The sequence below is a fragment of the Globicephala melas genome, chromosome 6 (assembly GCF_963455315.2).
Source record: "Globicephala melas chromosome 6, mGloMel1.2, whole genome shotgun sequence".
In the NCBI taxonomy this organism is placed as follows: domain Eukaryota; kingdom Metazoa; phylum Chordata; class Mammalia; order Artiodactyla; family Delphinidae; genus Globicephala; species Globicephala melas.
This window is the reverse complement of record NC_083319.1, coordinates 33,459,797-33,479,036: the sequence shown is the minus strand read 5'-3', so window position 1 is coordinate 33,479,036 and position 19,240 is coordinate 33,459,797. Positions and strand designations below refer to the sequence as shown.

Below are 19,240 nucleotides of genomic sequence, written 5' to 3'. Positions count from 1 at the left end.
AGACTAGGCACTGGGGGCTCAATAGGGACCAAAGCAGACCATAAGCAGGCTGTCAGGCTCAAGGCAATGAGGAAGAACAGAGCAGGGTGGGGGAGGTTGACAGGGGATGTGAGAATGTTGTTTTATAGAGGGCGGTCAGGGAAGGCCTCTCAGAAGGAGATATTTGAGCAGTAAATGAAGGAGTGAGCTGTGCAGATATCAAGGCAAAGAGCACCAGGCAGCATCCAGACAGTGAGAACAGCAAGTGCAAAGGTCCTGGGGCAGCGGGGGCAGCTTACAAAAGAGTGGACTGGAGGTTAGGAGGTCAGAGGTCCTTTTATTCACTCATTCATCATTCAACAGTGGCTACTACTGTGCCTACTACGTACTGGGAATGCAAGGATGGAAACGTCCATGCTGTGAAGGAACTCAGTGTAGCTGGGAAGATATAATGAAGAGGATGACAGCTGATGCACAGTGCTCACTGTCAGGCACCCTGTATGGATGATGCATCTCCTCTTAACAACCCCATGAGGTAGACCCTCTTACTGTCCCCATTTGCAGATGAGGAAGGCACAGAAAGCTGGGTACCATATCTCGAGTGAGGTCACACCACTAGTCCATGGCACAGCAGGGATTCAAACACAGTGGTTTAGCTACCAGGCTTCTGCTACACACACTGCTCTGCCACTTCTCCCACTGGTGATGAGTTTATGGCGAAGCACATGAATAAGGGGATCTGGGGACAGAGAGGACAGCTGACCAGCCCAAGGGACCGGACAGGCTTTGCAGAAGAGGTGCTAATGAAATAGGATGTATGAGGTGAAACGAGTCCCAGTCCACACATAATCTATTATAGGCTCATGACGCCTATCATGCTTTGCTGCTGTCATTCCCTCCACGAGTCTCTCTCCACATCTGTGTGCTGGTAAATGTTTAACAACTGGATTTCTGGGAGGGGGAATGTACGCACGTATATAAGTACATGATTTTACTGATTTAAGGATGTGTGTGCACAATTTACATACAATAATAAATTACACAATACTCTGTATTATAAATTCCATATAGCCAATGCCTTCACTGCATTTCAGGCGTCTCACTGAATGCCTTCATTGATTTTTGCCTTACTCTTGAAGACATAGCCAATGAGTGTAGCTCCTACATGAAGGCTCACTAATGCTTCCGTTTACGTGAACGTGCGAGATGAAATGAAATGATGAAGACATACGTTGGAACTTCATGTGAGCAACTTTGCTGAATCAGATAATGGTTTTCAAAATCTTGAAGAATATTTTCTCAATTTTTAATGTTATTTTCAATATAACAGGTTAAATAGTTAAAGTTTAACCTGTATAATTAACACTGTCTCTGTCACTGTCTAGATGACATCCAGATGCTCTTTAAAACATTAAATCAAGCCCTAGTGGGTATTTGCTGATTTTCGTGGTATAAATGCCCCATTGTGGTCAATTTCAACCTACCAACATCATGTTCCTGGAAGTGGAATTGGGAAAGATGCACAGCAGTAACACATCAATACACAGTATTCCCACCACGTAGATAAAGGAGACATAAAGAATCTTAAGAGAACAGGTATTAGTAAAACGCACTAAAAATCAGTAAATAATATATTTTGTTTTAAATGCCACATACCTTTACATGTAACATAATCAGCTTAATTATAAGTTCATGCAGTTTGACTTTTTTTTTGTCTTCTTTTTTTTTAAGCATTTTTATTTTTATTTTTTAAAACTTTTTGGCCGCACAATGTAGTATGTGGGATTTAATTCCCCAACCAGGGATCGAATCCACACCCCCTGCATTGGAAGCATGGAGTCTTAACCACTGGACCGCTGGGGAAGTCCCTGTCTTTTTTTTACACATATTTTTGTTGTTGTAATTTGACTTTAAACAGCTGTGTTTAATTGCCAGCTCAACTGTTTCCTACAAATGTAACAATCGGTTCTGGGCCACCATTCCCGGCTCCCAGCTCCCCACTCTTCTCAGTCCTCCTGGCCCGGCACGAGGGCCACTCTTCAGTGAAGACTGCCATGGTGCTTCGTGCCTTGCTGATAACACACGTTTGATCCCACCTTGCGTTACAATCATTTAATGTTATTATGTGGAATGTATCTGAATCCCCAGCCTGATGATGAGTTATGCTGACACTGGCACAGGTTACAGCACCCAGGGCCTACCCCAGTCACCTTCATAGTAGGAATGTGAGGCTGAGAAGGCCACGTCGTCACCACCCCACCACTTCCTCCAGGAGGAATGAACAGACGGACACAGGTGGGAGGATGAGCAGGGCAAAGGCTTGCATGCAGTCCTTGACTGAGGCTACAGATTTCCCACAAAAATATCATAAAGAATGGCTATTTGGGGATAGATTGCAGGCTCTGGTCTGTGATAATCTAATGCCTGAAGGACAAGGGTCTGGCTGCCTCGGGACCCAGGAACCCCAGGAGGGAAAACTAGGCTTTCTAAGCCAGAGAAGGTAATCTAAAAAGAATTTGCTGTCAGGTCCTCCTGTTTTTATCCCAACTAGGCTTTGCAAACCTTTTTTAAAAAAATGAATGAGAGGGGAGCAAAGTGGGCATAGACAGTGCATTCTGATGACTGTCTCAACTCTTTTTTTGGAAAAAGGTGGGGTACAAATCCCAAACTGAAACTGTAGGAGTTTAGATTCCTGAAAGCCTCTGAGGCGGGAGAGTTCATGGGTAGGGAAATTAAGATTCCACACAGAAAACACAGTTAGGGGGAATTCCTTGGTGGTCCAGTGGTTAGGACTCGACGCTCTCACTGCCAAGGGCCTGGGTTCAATCCCTGGTTGGGGAACTAAGATCCCACAAGCCACATGGTGTGGCCAAAAAAAAAAAGAAAAGAAAAAGAAAAAAACATTATATAAAAAAGAGAAAACACAGTTAGGGAGGAATGGGGTTGCTAAGTGAATCTCTGAAGCTTTTATAAATGATTGCACTAGATATCACAAAACAATAAAAGCAGCCCCAAATAAAGCGGATGCCAATGGCAGTGTACATTTATCAACTCAGTACAGACCAGAGCCTGTGCAGTTGATTTCAACTTATCACTTGCTGGGCAGAACCTGCTCTGCACTCCCTCCCAGTAGCTGCAGCAAGATGCCTGCAAATGCACTTGTGAGGACCACACACACAATGAGAGTTTCCTCCCCTCTCTGATTTATACTCCTTGATTTGCACCTGCCTGGGCCCCATCTCTCACCAAAGCCCTGCTCCCTCCTCCCCCATCCCTGCTCCCAGGAGCCACCAGAGGGGAGTTGTAAAGGATGAGCTTCTTCTCTCCTTTATCTTTTATATCTTCACATCTTTATCTGGGGCCTCACTGCACAGCCTCCACCCCTGCCCGGCCGTCCGGTCCATCTTCCTTTCCTCATCATCCCCACTCATGCAACTTCCAACGTTCTCCTGGTTACATCTCCTGCTTTTGCTTGCCCTCCATCCACTTCCATTTTCCTCTGAGGAGCTACTTCTCTCCCTCTCCCAATCCACACAGACCTGACCCCAACCCTGGCTCCAAAGGCAGACACACTCCACCCTTGGGGACACAGAGATAGTCAAGGATGGGCAAACAACCCAAGTTGTTATAAATATAGCCAAGACAGGACAATGACCTTTACCCCTGGGATTTTGCTGTACCTACTAAGAAAGCAGCACTCTTTCTGCTGGGGTTGCTAAGTTAGTAGGAAGAAGTAAGCATGGAGCTGCTGGGTATGTCCTTGCCACTACCTGAAGAGAGCTTACCTGAGACATGGAGAAAAACATTCCCTAAGCACCTGGATCCAGACACACCTGAAGAACACCCTAGATATTTCCATTATATGAGCCAACAAATTATCAGTTTTTGGTATTGTTTTTGCTTAAATCAGTTTGAGTGGAGATTCCATCCCTTGCAACTGACAGAGTTCTGATTTGTACAAGGTTCAGGGAAAGGTACATAACTGGGGTCGGAGAAGCAGTTCTATGGGTGTTTGTTTGTATATATAAACAAAACTCACCTACATTCAAAAACTACTATACACCTTTTAGGTATGTAAGCTCAATGAAGACAAAAATACAAGGTAGAATCAGGGAAGGGGAAAGACAGGTGTTTTTGTCTGACTGAAAAAATGATAAAACACCTGAACTAGGATGGCTATAGCAAAGAAGGGCAGCTGCTAGGTTACCATGGTGAAGAGGAAAGGGCGGGCTTTCAGGACCCCGGGGACTCACCCTCATCAGTGATGGTGCCACTGCTGGAGCCCCCGCTGCTCTTGGACTGCCGGTGGGATGAGGAGGAGGACACGGAGGACTCGGCTGCCTGCGCTTTGGGAGAAGGTGAAGGCGTGAGCGTGGGGGAGGTGCTTTTGGAGGTAGTGGAAGTTCCAGACGGAGGCCTTTTGCTCGTCTCCAGTTTCTGCTGAAAAGAATAAGACAAATACAATATTTTTGTGTGTGTGTGGTATGCGGGCCTCTCACTGTTGTGGCCTCTCCCGTGTGGAGCACAGGCTCCGGACGCGCAGGCTCAGCGGCCATGGCTCACGGGCCCAGCTGCTCCGCGGCATGTGGGATCTTCCCGGACCGGGGCACGAACCCATGTCCCCTGCATCGGCAGGCGGACTTTCAACCACTGTGCCACCAGGGAAGCCCGACAAATACAATTTTGAGCCCAAATCAATTGAGTCCTTTGCCCACTGGGAGGGAAAACAACTTTCATACCAGGACTGGTGAGATTTGGGGTTTCTGCATTTACTCTTGACCTGTGACTGAAATTTTAGAATCCAAGCTATAAGCCCTCTTTATCTGTCTCTGTACGTCTGTAGATTAGAAAGGCCTTAATCCTTCATTGTGTAAATGTGTAATATTTTCTTATTTCCAGAGGTTATTAATAAATTTGATTATAAAGTCAAAAAAAATAAAAAAGAATAAGACAAATACATAAGCCATCACCTGGAGGGTACACATGATTCAAACAGACACCCACAACAGGGAACACGTGGGACATTTGACTCAACAAGATATCTAACCAGGACTATGACATCTACTTAAGAAAACATGCAAAGCAGAAACAGTATTATCAAAACAGTTACAGGAAAATCCTCCCCTGGAGCAGAGAGGCAGGGAATGGGATGGAAAAAGTGGCACATAAGGAGCCAGAAAACCCGGGTCCTAGTCCTGCCCCTACAGCTGCAATATTGTGTCCTTGGCTGAGTCCCCTAACCTCTCAGTTAACCAGCTCTAAAATGGAAGTGTGGCTTATTACAAACGAAGGCCCATTCCGCTCTTCATGTTTCTTCATTTAAACCAGTCACTTCTAACCTTTCACCACAGAACACTTATTATTTTTCCTTTGTGTGTGTTGCACACAAAAAGCCCTTCTTATTTTGAAATACTTTATTTTATTGAAGTACAGTTGATTTACAATGTTGTGCTAGTTTGGGGTGTACAACATAGTGATTTGGGTAGGGTTTTTTTGCAGTTTACATTCCATTATAGGTTATTACAAGATATTGGGTATAATTCCTGGGACTATACAGTAAATCCTTGTTGCTTATCTATTTTATGTATAGTAGTTTGTATCTGTTAATCCCATACTCCTAGTTTGTCCCTCCCTGCCCCCCTTTGGTAATCGTAAATTTGTTTTCTATGTTTGTGAGTACTCTTAGACTTACAATGACGGAAACTAAGAAATTAACACTGGGACAGTATCAGCTAAACTACAGACAGTACTCAAATATCACTAGTTGTTACACTGATTCTTATTCTGGTCCAGGATCCATGCTGCATTGACTTGTTAGGTCTCCTTAGTCTCCTCCAATCTGTGAAAACTCCTTGGTCTTGCCTTGTCTTTCATGACCTCGACACTTTTGAAGAGTCCTGGTCAGGTATTTGTAGACAGTCCCTCAATTTGGATGTGTCTTATTTTTTCATAATTAGATTTACTTATGGATTTTGAGGTTGATGACCACTGAGGTGATGCGCCATTCTCAGTGCATCACACCAGGAGATACAAAGTATCAGTACCTTATCACTGATGCTAGCCTTGATGACTTAGTTAAGGTGTTGTCTGTCAGGTTTCTCCATTGTGAAGTTACTATTTTTCCCTTTATAACCAATAAATATTTGGGGAGACATTTTGAGCTAAATGTTTTGTTTTTTCTTAAAAGTTTTGCCTGCTAATTTTAACATTCTTTGGTGCATCTTCTCTGGAGCAATTACTACTGTGATGTTCTAATGGTGTTTTGCTATTTCCCTTATTCCTTCCACATTTATTACTTGGAATTCTTCTGTACAGAAGACTTGTTCCTTCTCCCCCGATTTATTTATTCAGTTATTTATTCGTATCAGCATGGGCTTGTGGATATTTATTCTCTGGGTTATAATCCAATACTACTGTTATGCCCTGGTCCCTTTTATTGGAGGGTGCTATTTAGAAACCAAAATCTGGATAGTAGGTTGCTCATGGCTACTGGGATATCACTGCTTCTAGGTCCTCTCAGTGAACAGAGCAAGGAAATATATGAAGTCTACTAACCCATGCATACACACATAGCTCTACAGTAAGTATATTCCTATGTCTATCAATCTGTGTATATATGTATATTTATGCATACATTCATACTGATTTATACTGATACCTCTGACTCCAATCCAATACTCACAGGATTAGTTCTAGCATTTCCCCTTTGACTCAATCTCTGACAGTTAAAAACTGGGCTCATTATCTATAATATATTTACTTATTTGTTCAACCCTAGTATATATATAAAGTGTATATGTACACAAAAGGTATATATATGTAAAGTAGCTTCACAACTGCTACACCATAACGCCTGCAAGAAAAAAAAAACCTCAGATGAATTGGGAGATTGGAATTAACATATATACACTACTATGTATAAAACAGATAACTAATGAGAACCTGCTGTATAGCACAGGGAACTCTACTTCACTTTGCTGTACAGTAGAAACTAACACAACATTGTAAAACAACTATACCCCAATTAAAAAAAAAATCAACTAGAGTACAATGCTTTTGTACAGTTCTTTTTGTCTTTACTTTACTCTCACAATATCCATTTACATGTTTTCTCCCACCTCCTAAAGTGCAGTTATGTCATTCACTTGTAATACAACTACATCTGTTGTCATAGTCTGCGTACATCCTTAGGTCCTGGTTGATTTTTTTAAAATTTGCATACAGTAAAAATAACTGTTGTGTACAATTCTACAGGTATTGATAAATACGTAGAGTTGTGTATTCCACCAACAGAGTACCATATGGAACAGTTCCATCATCCCCCATATTCCCTTGTGCTGTCTCTTTCTAGTCAACCCCTCCCCCCATCCCAACCCATGGAAATAACTGATCTGTTTTCCATCCTTATAGTTTTGCCTTTTGTATACTGTCATATAAATGGAATCAAACGATATGTACACTTTTTTGTCTGATGCAGCATGATGCCTCTAAGATTCATTTAAGTTACTGCGTGTGTCAGTAGTGTGTTCTTTTACATTGCTGAGTAGTATTCCATTGCATGGATATTACCACAGTTAGTTTACCTGTTCACCTGTTATGAGATGTTTCTAGTTTGGGGTATTTATGAAAAAACTGCTGTAAACATTCGCAAACTGATTTTTGTATAAACAGAAGTTTAAAAAAATTCATTTGGGTAAATATCTAGGAGTGAGAGAGCCAGGTCACATGCTATATGTATGTTTAGTTTTATAAGAAACTGACAAACTTTTTCAAGGCGGCTGTATCATTTTTGTATTCCTACCAGCAATGAATGGGAATTCCAGTAGCTCCACATTCTCACAGCACTTGTAACTTAATTTTTTTTTAAATTTTAGGCAGTCTAATAATAGGTGTAGAGTGCTGTCTCATTGTGGTTTTAAGTAGCATTCCCTAAATAATGATGTTGAACATCTTTTCATATGTTTACGTGCCATCTGCATATTTTCTTTCATGATACTTTTCAGATACTTTGCCCATTTTTAAATTTATTGGTTGTTTTCTCATTGTTGAGTTTTGAGAGTTCTTTATTCTGGATACAAGACCTTTATCAGATACATGATTCGCAAATATATTGTCCAGTCTGTGGCTTGTCTTTTCATTCTCTTAATGCTGTCTCTTACAGACAAAAGATATGAATTTTCATAAAGTCGAATTTAACATTTTTTTCTTTTATGGATCATGCTTTTGGTACTATATCTTAAACTTACTTGCCAAATCCAAAGTCACACAGACTTTCCCCTAGAAATTTTATAGTTTTTCATTTTGTATTTCAGTCTATGATCCATTTTGAGTTAATCTCTGAATTAGCTGTGAGAAATGTGAAGGTTCATTTTCCTGCATATTTAATTGTTCCAGCACTATTTGTTGAAAAGACTACCCTTTCTTTGTGGAATTGCCTTTGCACCTTTGTAAAAAAAAAAAAAATTCAGTTGATTATTCTTTGGCCTCTCTATTCTGTTCCATTGACCTGTGTGTCTGTCCTTCCCTAATACTGTACTGTAGTTTTATAGTAAGTCTTGAAACTAGGTATTATGATTCTCTTTTTCATAATTCTTTTGCCTATTATAGTTTATTTGCATCTAAATATAAATTTAAGAATCACTTTCTAGATCTCTACAAAAAGCTAGCTGGGATTTTAATTGGGATTACATTGAATCTATAGATCAAATTACAAAAAAATGGATATCTATTTATTTAAGCTTATTTGATTTATCAGTGTCTTGTGGTTTTCAACTTATAGACTCTGCGTATACTTTATTAGATTTATACTTAAGTATTTCATTCTCATAATACATTTTCATATAATTTTATTTTCATATAATACATTTCAAATGTATTGTAAATGATATTTTAAGTTTCATATTTTAAAAGTCTAACTGTTCTAATTCTAATTGTTCATTGCTAGTGTGTAAAAATACAATTGGGACTTTTGTATATTGACCTCGTATCCTGAGACCCTGCTGAACTCACTTCTTAGTCCTAGGAGCTTTTGTGTAGATTTTTTTGAGTTTTCTAAGCAGACAATCATATCATCTAAAAATAGAGATAGTTTTCTTTCTTCCTTTCCAATCTGTGTACCTTTTATTTGTTTCTTACCTTATTACACTAGCTATAGTTTTTGGTACAAAGTTGAGAGACAACATCCTTATTCCTGATCTTAGGCGGAAAACACTCAGTCTTTCACCATTAAGTATGATGCTAAGTACAGGTATCTTACATGAGGTCCAGGAATTTCTTTTCAATTCTTAATTTGCCAAAAGTTGTGATCGTGAATGGAGTTTGAATTTTGCCAAGTGCTTTTTCTGCATTTTATTCTTTAGTCTGTTAATATGGTGAATTACTCTGACAAAGTGTTCTTTTTTGGGTATTTATCCTATTTAGTGTTCTCTTAACTTCCTGGACCTATGGTTTGGCATCTGTCATTAATTTGGGGAGAAATTCTTGGTCATTAAAAAATACATATATATTCCTCTGCACCACCATTCTCTTTCTTCAGGGGTTCCAATTACTTGTATGTGAGAGTATTTGATATTATCTCACAGCTTTTGGGTGCTCTGCTTTTTTTTTTTTTTGCTTTACCTTCTTTTTTACTTTGTGTTTCAGTTTGGGTAATTTCTATTGCCCTGTCTTCAGGTTCACTGATTCTTTCCTTGGCTGTGTCAGGTCTACTGAGGAGCCCATCAGAGGCATTTCTAATCTCTGTTACAGGTTTTCTATTTCTAGCATTGCCATTTGATTCTTTCTTATAGTTTCCATTTCTCTGCTGAAATTGTTACTCATAGGATCTTGCATGCTGTTCAAATTTTCCACTAGAGCCTTTAACATATTAATTGTAGTTCTTTTAAATTTCCTGTCACATAATTCCAACACCTGTTTCACATCTACATCAGATTCTGATGACTGCCTTACTTCTTGGGAGTGTGGTGTTTCTTGCCTTTTTGTACATCTTGTAATTTATGCTAAAAATTGGACATCTCATTTAGAATAGTAGAGACCAGGACAAATATTTTCCTGCCTGGAAATGGGTACACCTTTCCTTCTGCTAGGCCTTTAATGCTCCTTCGAGCTACCTACAACCCAGAGTGGAAAAAGAAGTCCCTTTCTTACATTTTAAAAGACTTTGTCAATAAGCTGCCTATATTATTAAGGAATTCTTCCTCTGCTTTTTCTATAAAGACCGACATTCCATAATAAAGCTTCTGGTTAAGCAGAAGGTAATTGGTATATCCCTAAGAAACAGATCTATCCCAGCCAAGAGCAAAGAAACACAATACTCTAGGCCTTGTGTGCAGCATTATTCGGGAGGGAGCAGATAAATATAAAATTTGGGATGCTCTGAAATATTTGAACCATTCCTCTCATCCGCAGTGTGGCAGATTGATCATGTAATGGCATCATCTCCACCCCTCCCTGGATCAATACCCTTTGCTATGTAACTCTGTGTGGTCTCCTGCACAGAGGGTGTGATGACTTAGTTACTTGATTGGTTTTCAACTTATGCCTTTGACTAGTGCCATTAGAACATACCCAAGCTTGCTGTGGGCATACATGGCCCTGTTTTTTTGGTCACCCCAGCCAAAAGCCAAACATCTAAGTGATCCCCTCAGACCAGAAGAACTGCTTAACTAAGTCAAGACTAAACTGCCCAGCCACAGATCTGCAAGCAAAAGAAATGCCTTCTGTTTTAAACCACTGTGCTTTCGGGTGGGAACAGAAAGCTGATATTCCCAGTGGGCCTTTGGGCTTCCTGAGATCTGGGAAGTGTTGAAGCATACTCTGATCCCATTCCCCCCAATTCTGGGTCTCCTAAGGCACACTTCATGTGAGAAGCCATGCCTTACAAATATCCCGCCATCGCAGTGGTGCTTGTTTTAAGCAAAGTACAAAACCCAGATTTAGGAGGCTCATATGTTGAATACTAATTTCTAATTCTTCCTAACGCAGTCTTTGAAAAGCACTTCATGTCTCCATTTTGCTGCTGGAGCCTTTGACAGAAAGCCCACTCCTGTGTCCTTTGGTTTAGGGCAGTGGTTTCCAAGAACTTGGGCTGGGCTGGCTGCAACACTCTCTGGGGAGAAAAACAGATTCCCCTAACCCTACCCTAAGAGTTTCATTCAGTTATGCTGTGTGGGACCCAGTAATCTGAATTTTTAAATAGCTCCCCAGGATTACAGTATATTCTTATGTTAAGAATATCAGGTGATCATTAAACTGAATCGTTTCCCCAGTCTTCTGTTTCCTGAATGCATCTGTAGACACAATTTCCTTTCATCAGAACACACTTGTATATAGATTAAATGATAGGTGCATCCAAGTGAGGTAATAGTTAATTTAATTTATAACTTAGATGCCTACCTATTTCCAACACCAATTAAAGGAAGCTAACAATATATAATACATCTAATAAGACCATCAAAATAGAAACAGAAAATTTTAGACAACAGAGAAGAGGAAAACTATATCAAAATTCTAGAGTAGCAGATTTACCTTAATGAGTAGCTGAGTCTCCTAGCAGCAAAGGCAAAAAGTGAAATATGCTAATTATAGAATTCTTACTATCTGATGAAATAAAATGTATTGAAGTATCTGAAGAAATAAAATGTATCGAAGTATCAGTAGAGACATTTTTTCCGTAGAGCTGAATTCTAAAAGGAACTTAATTACATAAATCCTATTACACAAGTAATTTTGAACATAATAGAAAATATGCTAATGTATAGAGAGAAATTTTTTCTGGAGTTATATTGTAAAGAAACTAATTATACAGGTCCAACTGTGTAAGGGACTTTGAATAACAAAAAGAGTTGTATAACCAACAGTGGTTGGGCAGACAATAAAGACTATTTCTCATACCTCTCCATTAAGACATCAATCTCTGGAGGCACTTCTGGGCAAAGGTCCAAGAGTGAGGCCTTCAGACGATCTAACTTTTCTCAGGGAAAAAGCTTAAGACATCTAGAAAATGAGATGAAGAGTGCGGTTGTGCCTGGACTTGGGGTCCTCTCAGAGGAGGAAATGGGCTATACTGCCCCACTGTAGGGGCACCTGGAGAGCCATCTGGTAAAGGAGCCAGTTCATGCTCATGACTAGGTACCCACACTCTGGGGGCTCACTCCATTAATCAGCCCCAGAGGAGGGACTCAGGAGGTGGAGGGGGAAGATTCTGAAGACACTGGAAGACCTCCCCTCCCAGAGGCATGTGGGGTTTTCCACGCATTGCAAATCCCACAGTTTGCTACCAACGTGGTGACTGCTCTGGGGCTGCACTAATGGAGGAAAGGTGCCAGAGCATGGAGGTGAGGCCCTGGCTCTGTCCTGCCCACCAACCTCCGTTTAGTTCCTTTCCTACTCCACACTCTCATCTCCGGTGCTCTGCACGTGCCGTCCCCTCACCCTGGGACAGTCTCCCCCTCACCCCACCCTTGCCCCTTTCATCTGCTCCTTCAGAGCCCTGTCTAGATGTCACTGACGCCCTCAAGCCTCGGCAGAAACCCAGCCGTGTCCCACAGCATCCTCCCCTCTCCACAGCAGACCCTACCACACCAGTGTGAGATGGCTGTGTCTGCAGTGACACCCTGAGAACGGTCACCAAAGCCCTGGTTCACTGCTGGATCCTCACTGCTGGAAGTGCCAGGCACAGAGCAGATGCTCCAAAGATGTGGACAGTGGATGCATAAGAAAGGAGTACAAATACTACTGCTACAACTGTCAACAGTAAGGGCTGACACTTATACAGGCATACCAGGTACCAGCCCCATTCTAAATGCTGAAGTGTGAGGCTGTGATTAGAACCCAGGCAGTTGCTCCTAAACCCACACTCTGAACCCTTTTGCTCTAAATCAGTGAACAAAAACACGTGCCGTGTGAGGCTGGATGACCAGTATAGGGCTGGAGAACTTAGTGCTCACCCCGGCATCGCACCGCACCTCAGCACCCCTCCCACCTGCAGGTATCCTGGAGATTGGGCGAGAGGTGAACACACGTGTGCAGGAGACCAAGGGCACAGGGTATGATCTCGGCAGCCACCCTTCTCAGAAAGCCCAGGTGCGGCCAGATGGGAGGTTTAGTCCTATCCCACGACGGTGGCACCGCCTGTGCTCCCCAGGCGTGGACCATGCTAGAACAGGACCTGTGAGCGTCAGAGGAGCAGACGGAAACAGAACAAGCACCTTGCCACCAGGAACACTGCCGCCTGCAGAGGAGACCAGGAGCTCAGACGGGCTGGAGCCAGGCGCTGGACCAACAGGACTTGACCGATGGCTGGGCTTCTGCTCAGATAATCCGGCTGCTTTTTTCCTCTGGGCAGCGATCTGGGACAGAACACTGTCTATGCTTCCACCTGAGGAAACAGGAATAGGAATGACTGCCTGGGTCCAGAGCACTGCAGTGCGGGCGGTGGACATCAGGTGCCGACCTGGCTGAGCCAGAACCCCGTTTCCCAGACCCCCGCCCCTGGCTCTGGGTCAGGGCTAACCACAGGAGGACTGTGCATGACAACTGGCAGGTGGACGGCCATCAAGGCTCCAGTTTGTCCTCGCTTTCCCCCGAGCCACGGCCAGTTCAGTCAGCCGCCAGCGGGCACAGACAGCACGCCCTGCCCTGGGTTCCCCCAGCAGCCCCGCTGCAGCGCCTGCCAGCAGCTCCACATGCTGCCACGCCAGGGCTCCTCTGCCATCATCCAGCCTCCGCTTCTGGATCTCTACGCCCCCAGCTACTCCCACAGTTGAGTCAATAACTTTCTCACTCCATAATACTCAAGGGGTTAGCTTCCCTGACTGAATCCTGACTGCCAAGTTCCCTCTCCCTGTTTCCCCAAACCTACCAGCAACCTTGAATTATTAGGAAGGAAAAGGGGAAAGTGATAATAACCAGAGCGCGGGAGGGCACTGGAGGGAGAACACTGATATCTGACATTTATAGAGCACTTACTAGGTCTGGAGGGCAAAGTGTAAAGCTTCAAAGACAGGCACACCCACTGCCCCCGCCACCCTGATTCAAAGGCACTTACATTAAGCAAATCGCTAAGCAAGCAGGCAAGCGCAGAGCTATGGAGCCATTACTTAGAGTGGGATCTCCAAGAGCAAAAATCGAGAACAGCCTGAATGGTTGAACACCATTCAACAAGAGGGAACTGGTGAATTAAAACTGACACCTCATATGAGTGGAAGGCTGTCTGGTTATTTAAAAGATGCTGTAGCTACACGTGTACTGGCATAAAGAGGTGTTTACAACATGGTAATGGGTACAAAGAGGAAAAAGGTTACAGAGCAGACTACACTGGGAAGTCAGCCTGCTTGCGTGCAGGTCCTGGCTCTGCTACTTCGCAGCTGTGTGGTCCTGGGCGAGTTATTTAACTCCCCTGAGCCCCAGTTCCCTCCTCTGTAAAGTGGAGAGGACACCTCACAGGTTGTTGGAGGACTGAAGGAGATAATCTATTTAAAGGGCACTGTGCCTGGCACATACTAAGTGCTTAATAAATTATTATTATGCTTTCAAAAATATGCATTAAAGTACTTTGCGAAGATATACACCAAAATGTTAACAATGATCCCTAGTGGGTGAGATTATACTTTTTTTTTTCTTTATCTGGTTTTCAAGCTTTTCCATAAGAAGCATGCATTCCTTATGTAATGGCATAAAGCAGGGTGCCTTCCTGCAAAGCTGGCTTTGGTTAATCCTGGATCCCCTCGGGGAGAACCAGAAAATATCCTGTAACCAGCCTCATTACCTATTCCCATACTCTGGTGTTTTGTTTGGTTTTTTATAGTATTTACTATCATCAGATTTTTAAAAAATTATCTGTTTATACCAGAATACAACTTCTTACAGAACTGACTTTGAATTTTTTATTGCTAAATGCTCTATCGCCTAGACATTGCCTTGCATCTAATAAGTGGTCAACAATATTTGCTGAAAGAATATGGTAAACAAATGTAATGATGTGAAAAAAATTAAAATTAAAGAAAAAGAAAGTATGCCAATAAGCCCCAAATAACTGTGGGGCAATTTGCTTTGAGTCTTAATTGTCTCTGGGCAAATCTGCTGTGTGTCTCTGGGCAAATCTGTCACCCACTCTGAGCTTCCGTTTCCTCATCTGTTCACTGAAGGCTCAGGATGAGAAGATATCTAAGGTTTAATCTTCAAGGATTTTAAATACCGCAAAAACACCATGTATTTCTCTTAGTTTCTTGTAAAATTTTCCAAGAAAATAAAGCATTATAGACTATTTCTTCCCCTCCCCTGCCCTAAGAAAATGCATAGAAGAAACTATGAATTGTGAATTCACTGAAAAATCCTTTAGGCACATCAACGAGAAAGACAGGTTGTATGCAGTGGTCTCTAGGACTGTCCCCAGTTCACACCCTCAACCCTCAACCCCAAGGGATCTTCCCACCTCCACGGAGTGGCCTGCCTGGGTACCCACCTGAGCGGTTGTGTAGCTCCCCACCGTGCCTGCTCATGCCTCCTACCCCACTGGAGCCACCAGAAGAATGAGGTGAGTGGTTGAAGTTTCCAGAATTGGCAGGAGAGGCTGGGCTTCTGGAGAGAGATGGAAATTTAACTGGCCTGACGGGAGTCTGCAAGAACAAGGTGGATATCACAGTTAGGGTTTGCTGTTCATTCCTTCCGATGCACAGATCACAGTGGTGAGGGACCTGGAGTTCAGCTGGCCCATCCCAGCCAGTGCTTGCATCCACTGGCATGTCCTTGCCCACCGGTGCTCATCCTGCTAGGAGTCCCCCAAGGGATGGCAGTTCACATCTATCTGCTGACAACTTGACTGACCATTAACTCAGGCTGAGCACCTGTGACATCGTTTCCTACAGGTCACCCACCTGCTCCCATGTGGTGGACTAATGTAAACCCGCTCTGTCCATTTTTGAGTACCTCCAGCCACCAGGCCCTTGGTCTCCAACTAGTGATTTGGTATTACGACAGTCCAGGGAGGCAGCAGCAAGCAATGGGGGTCAGACAGAGACGGGGGCCCTGAGGTTCTCCAATCAGTCGACACAAAGCGGCAGGGTCAGGTCCTAAATCCCTGTCCTCGGTTTGCCCATTTACTGTACCTACATTATTTACAGTCTACACATATGGAGATCAGCTCCCACAACGGGACGGACTACCTCAGTATATCACAGAGACACACCGAGGGCCACCAAGTCAGAAACCACTGTGGTCAAAAGGAGACAAGTCACACTTTCTGGTTGCAAGAAAACACTAGTAGCACACATAGTTGCCTCCCAGCATTGAGCTTTGTCCTGGACCTGCGCAGTGTAGTATGGAACTTAATTAGAGGCCAAGAACCTGATTTCTGGTCCCAGCATCCCCGCCCCAACTTGGCTGGGTGACCTTCAGCAACTGACTTCCCTTCTCTGGGCTGTTTCCTCATCTACTAAAGGGAAGGGTGGATTAGATCAGGTCTTCAACCTGTGTTCCAGGGAGAGGGACTCCCATTTTCACTCCATTCACTCTAACATTTTAATCTGCTTACATATTAAGTTCTTTGGTAGGGTTTCATTAGACAAAAGAATATCACTCATTTAAAAGAAAACAAAAAGCTTCAGCCCCCCTGGATTAGTGGGTCTCAGGTCCCTTCTGCCTGCAATGTCAGTGAGTGGTGACGTGTAAAGCATGTCAGCTGGACAACTTACGGTGTCTGTGCTCCCGCCGCCCACAGGTTGCCCCCTGCTGGCTCTCTGGGGCCGCACAGTCTTCATGGGGTCTGCCTTCCCGTTGTGACATGTCCGGGACCGATCCGAGCTCCACAGCTCAAAGCTGGAAGGGGGTAAGAAAGGGGGGATGACTGCCTTCAGCTTGTCGCTTGGGAGTCTGGTGAAGGGGGCTCCATTCCGAAGCTGAAAAAGACAGGCTGTGGGTTAGGCAAGCTCCAAGAGGGCTCCCGGCTCTGCGAGGAAGGCTCCAGGTTTCCCCTGCTTCTCAGAGAACGGCAGCACTACCTACCCCTCCACCCAAGCCAGAAACCCACATGATGTCCTCAGCTCTCTTCCCAGCAACCAAGCGATTCCCACAGCTGCTCTGCTCCAACTCCCAGGTTCTCTTGCATCTGTCCACAGCAGAAACACACAACAGGGGCGGGGAGTATGGAGAGTCGTGGGGTAGCCAAGAGGTGATACGTGTGCTGTGATGGGGCAGCACAGGGGAGGGGCCACCTCTCCCTGCAGGTAGAGAGGGCATCTTGTGGGTGGGGGGGGCACTTGAGCTGAGCCCAAAGGACAACAGAGAGGTTTGGGAAAAGGGCACTGCAGACCGAGGGAAGAGAATGTGGAAAGGCCTGGAGGCAAGAGGAGCAAGACTAGTGCACAGAATTGCAAGGACACTGGTGTGACGAGAGCTGGGGGTTTCGGGAGGAGGGGATGAGGGTACTGGAAGGCCCAGGCTGGCTATCTGTGAACCCAGCCAACCCTCCCATCCCCCATCCCACCATGTCCTTCCTACTCCAGCCACACCTCCCACTGCTGACATTTTTAACTGCAATTTAAGTTTTGAAAATGTGATTTGGGGTCAGTATAAAATCCACACAATGATGACTGGCGGATTGTCAAGGAAAAGCTTTCACACAGTCCAAGCTAACTTTAATTAAGAAAAGACAGTGAACTTGGTGCCAGATGGTGCTTTGCAGGGAAGGGCATACCACAGCTAAACCTGCCTCGGGAGCCAGGCAGGTGGGCATCTCCGCAAGGATGGCTGCAAACGCCCACTCAGCAGAGCACCGTGGCCATCCTCCATCTGCCACGGGGCAGGCAGGCACACTCGTGCCCTCTAGAGGGCATGAGGAGGTGGGACAGGAGAGCAACAAGATGGGAGGGTGGGCATCCTGGGTTCCCATCCTGGCTCTATCCTGCTTTTCTGAGAGTCCGTGAATAAGGGGTGTACCCTCTGGACCTCGACAACCTCATCTGCCTAAGGGTATTCATCAGAGCTGTTAAAACAATGAAAAACTAGGAACCCCAAAGTCCAGGTCAGTCTTAGATAAAGAGATGAGGGCACAGTCCCATGATGGAATGTTCATCCTGCAGCCATTGGGTGTGATGGGACCAAAGAGTGTTTCTGACACAGAAAAGATGGTCATGACAAACTGTTAATACACCAGGTTCAGCACAATATGGGGAGGATAACAGTGCCTGACCTGGCATGGTTGTTGGGGATATTAAGTGAGTGAATATATGCAAAGTGCTGCAAATACTTAATAAGCATTTGGCTGGTACACTTAGTGCTGTGTTAAGTATTTGTTTATTATATATAACACGATATCATATTCACAGATGTGAAAAAATGATTAGGGAAAATACTCAAAAGATATATGCCACAAAATGTCAATCATGATTATATCTGGATGTATGATCAAGGGCAATTTTATTTTTCTTTATACTTTACTGCATCTTCCAAAATTTCAATAACAGCATTTGTCTTTATACTGAAAGTAATTCTTGCTATTTAATAACATTATCAAATGTTGGGCGGTACAAGTCCCACAGTCAGTGTGCAGACACCAATTTACGCCTATTACACAGCAGGGCAGAGCGGGCAGATCCTGGTCAGGGCTCCGCAGGTCCTGGGGCAGCTTAGTCTTTTGGGGGCTCCTCTGCTCCCTTCTTCTCTCCAATACTGCCCTCTCCTGGCCAGCCTCCAGATTAAGGCCTCAGAGCTAAAGGGACTTGAGCCCAACTCCAACCAGGAGACTCTCACTTCAGAGAAGAGAAATGAAGCCCACAGAAGTGAGGTAACATGTCCAATGTCACACAGTAGATAAATGAGAGCTCATTCTGGGCCAGCCACTATGTTAAGAACTTCCTGGGGATGATCTCATTGAAAAACCACAACCATGAGAGATCATCCCCTAAGTTAGAGAAGGCTAGCTATCACTTAATGTCCATCCTCGATATCTTCCTCAGCAGACACACCTGATACTTAGATGGGCACACGACCACTCGGAACAAAGACTTCATTTCCCAGCCTCCTGTGCAGTGTGAATGGGCCATGTGACTAAATTCTGGCCCATTTAATGTAAGCAAAAGTGATGTATGAGTTTCCAGGAAACTTCTTTAATTTTTTGCAGTACGTGGGCCTCTCACTGTCGTGGCCCCCCCCCCCCCGCCCCGTTGCGGAGCACAGGCTCCGGACGCACAGGCTCAGCGGCCATGACTCACGGGCCCAGCCGCTCCGCGGCACACGGGATCCTCCCAGATAGGGTCACAAACCC

At 44.0% G+C, this 19,240-nt stretch overlaps 1 protein-coding gene across 3 annotated transcripts in view; it reads right to left on the bottom strand.

Annotated features, from left to right (window-relative positions):
• ANKS6 (ankyrin repeat and sterile alpha motif domain containing 6) overlaps nt 1–19,240 on the bottom strand; it is a 56,750-nt gene that overhangs the window by 17,098 nt on the left and 20,412 nt on the right. For 2 of the 3 annotated variants that reach the window (XM_060300704.1, XM_030829818.2), the window contains exons 9-12: nt 16,671–16,874; nt 15,443–15,596; nt 13,188–13,357; nt 4,233–4,419 (exon numbers count right to left, since the gene is read on the bottom strand). In XM_060300704.1, coding sequence (XP_060156687.1) covers nt 4,233–4,419; nt 13,188–13,357; nt 15,443–15,596; nt 16,671–16,874 — 715 coding nt within the window. The remainder of the gene's footprint in view (nt 1–4,232; nt 4,420–13,187; nt 13,358–15,442; nt 15,597–16,670; nt 16,875–19,240) is intronic. The other variant, XM_030829820.2, reaches the window with a different exon arrangement.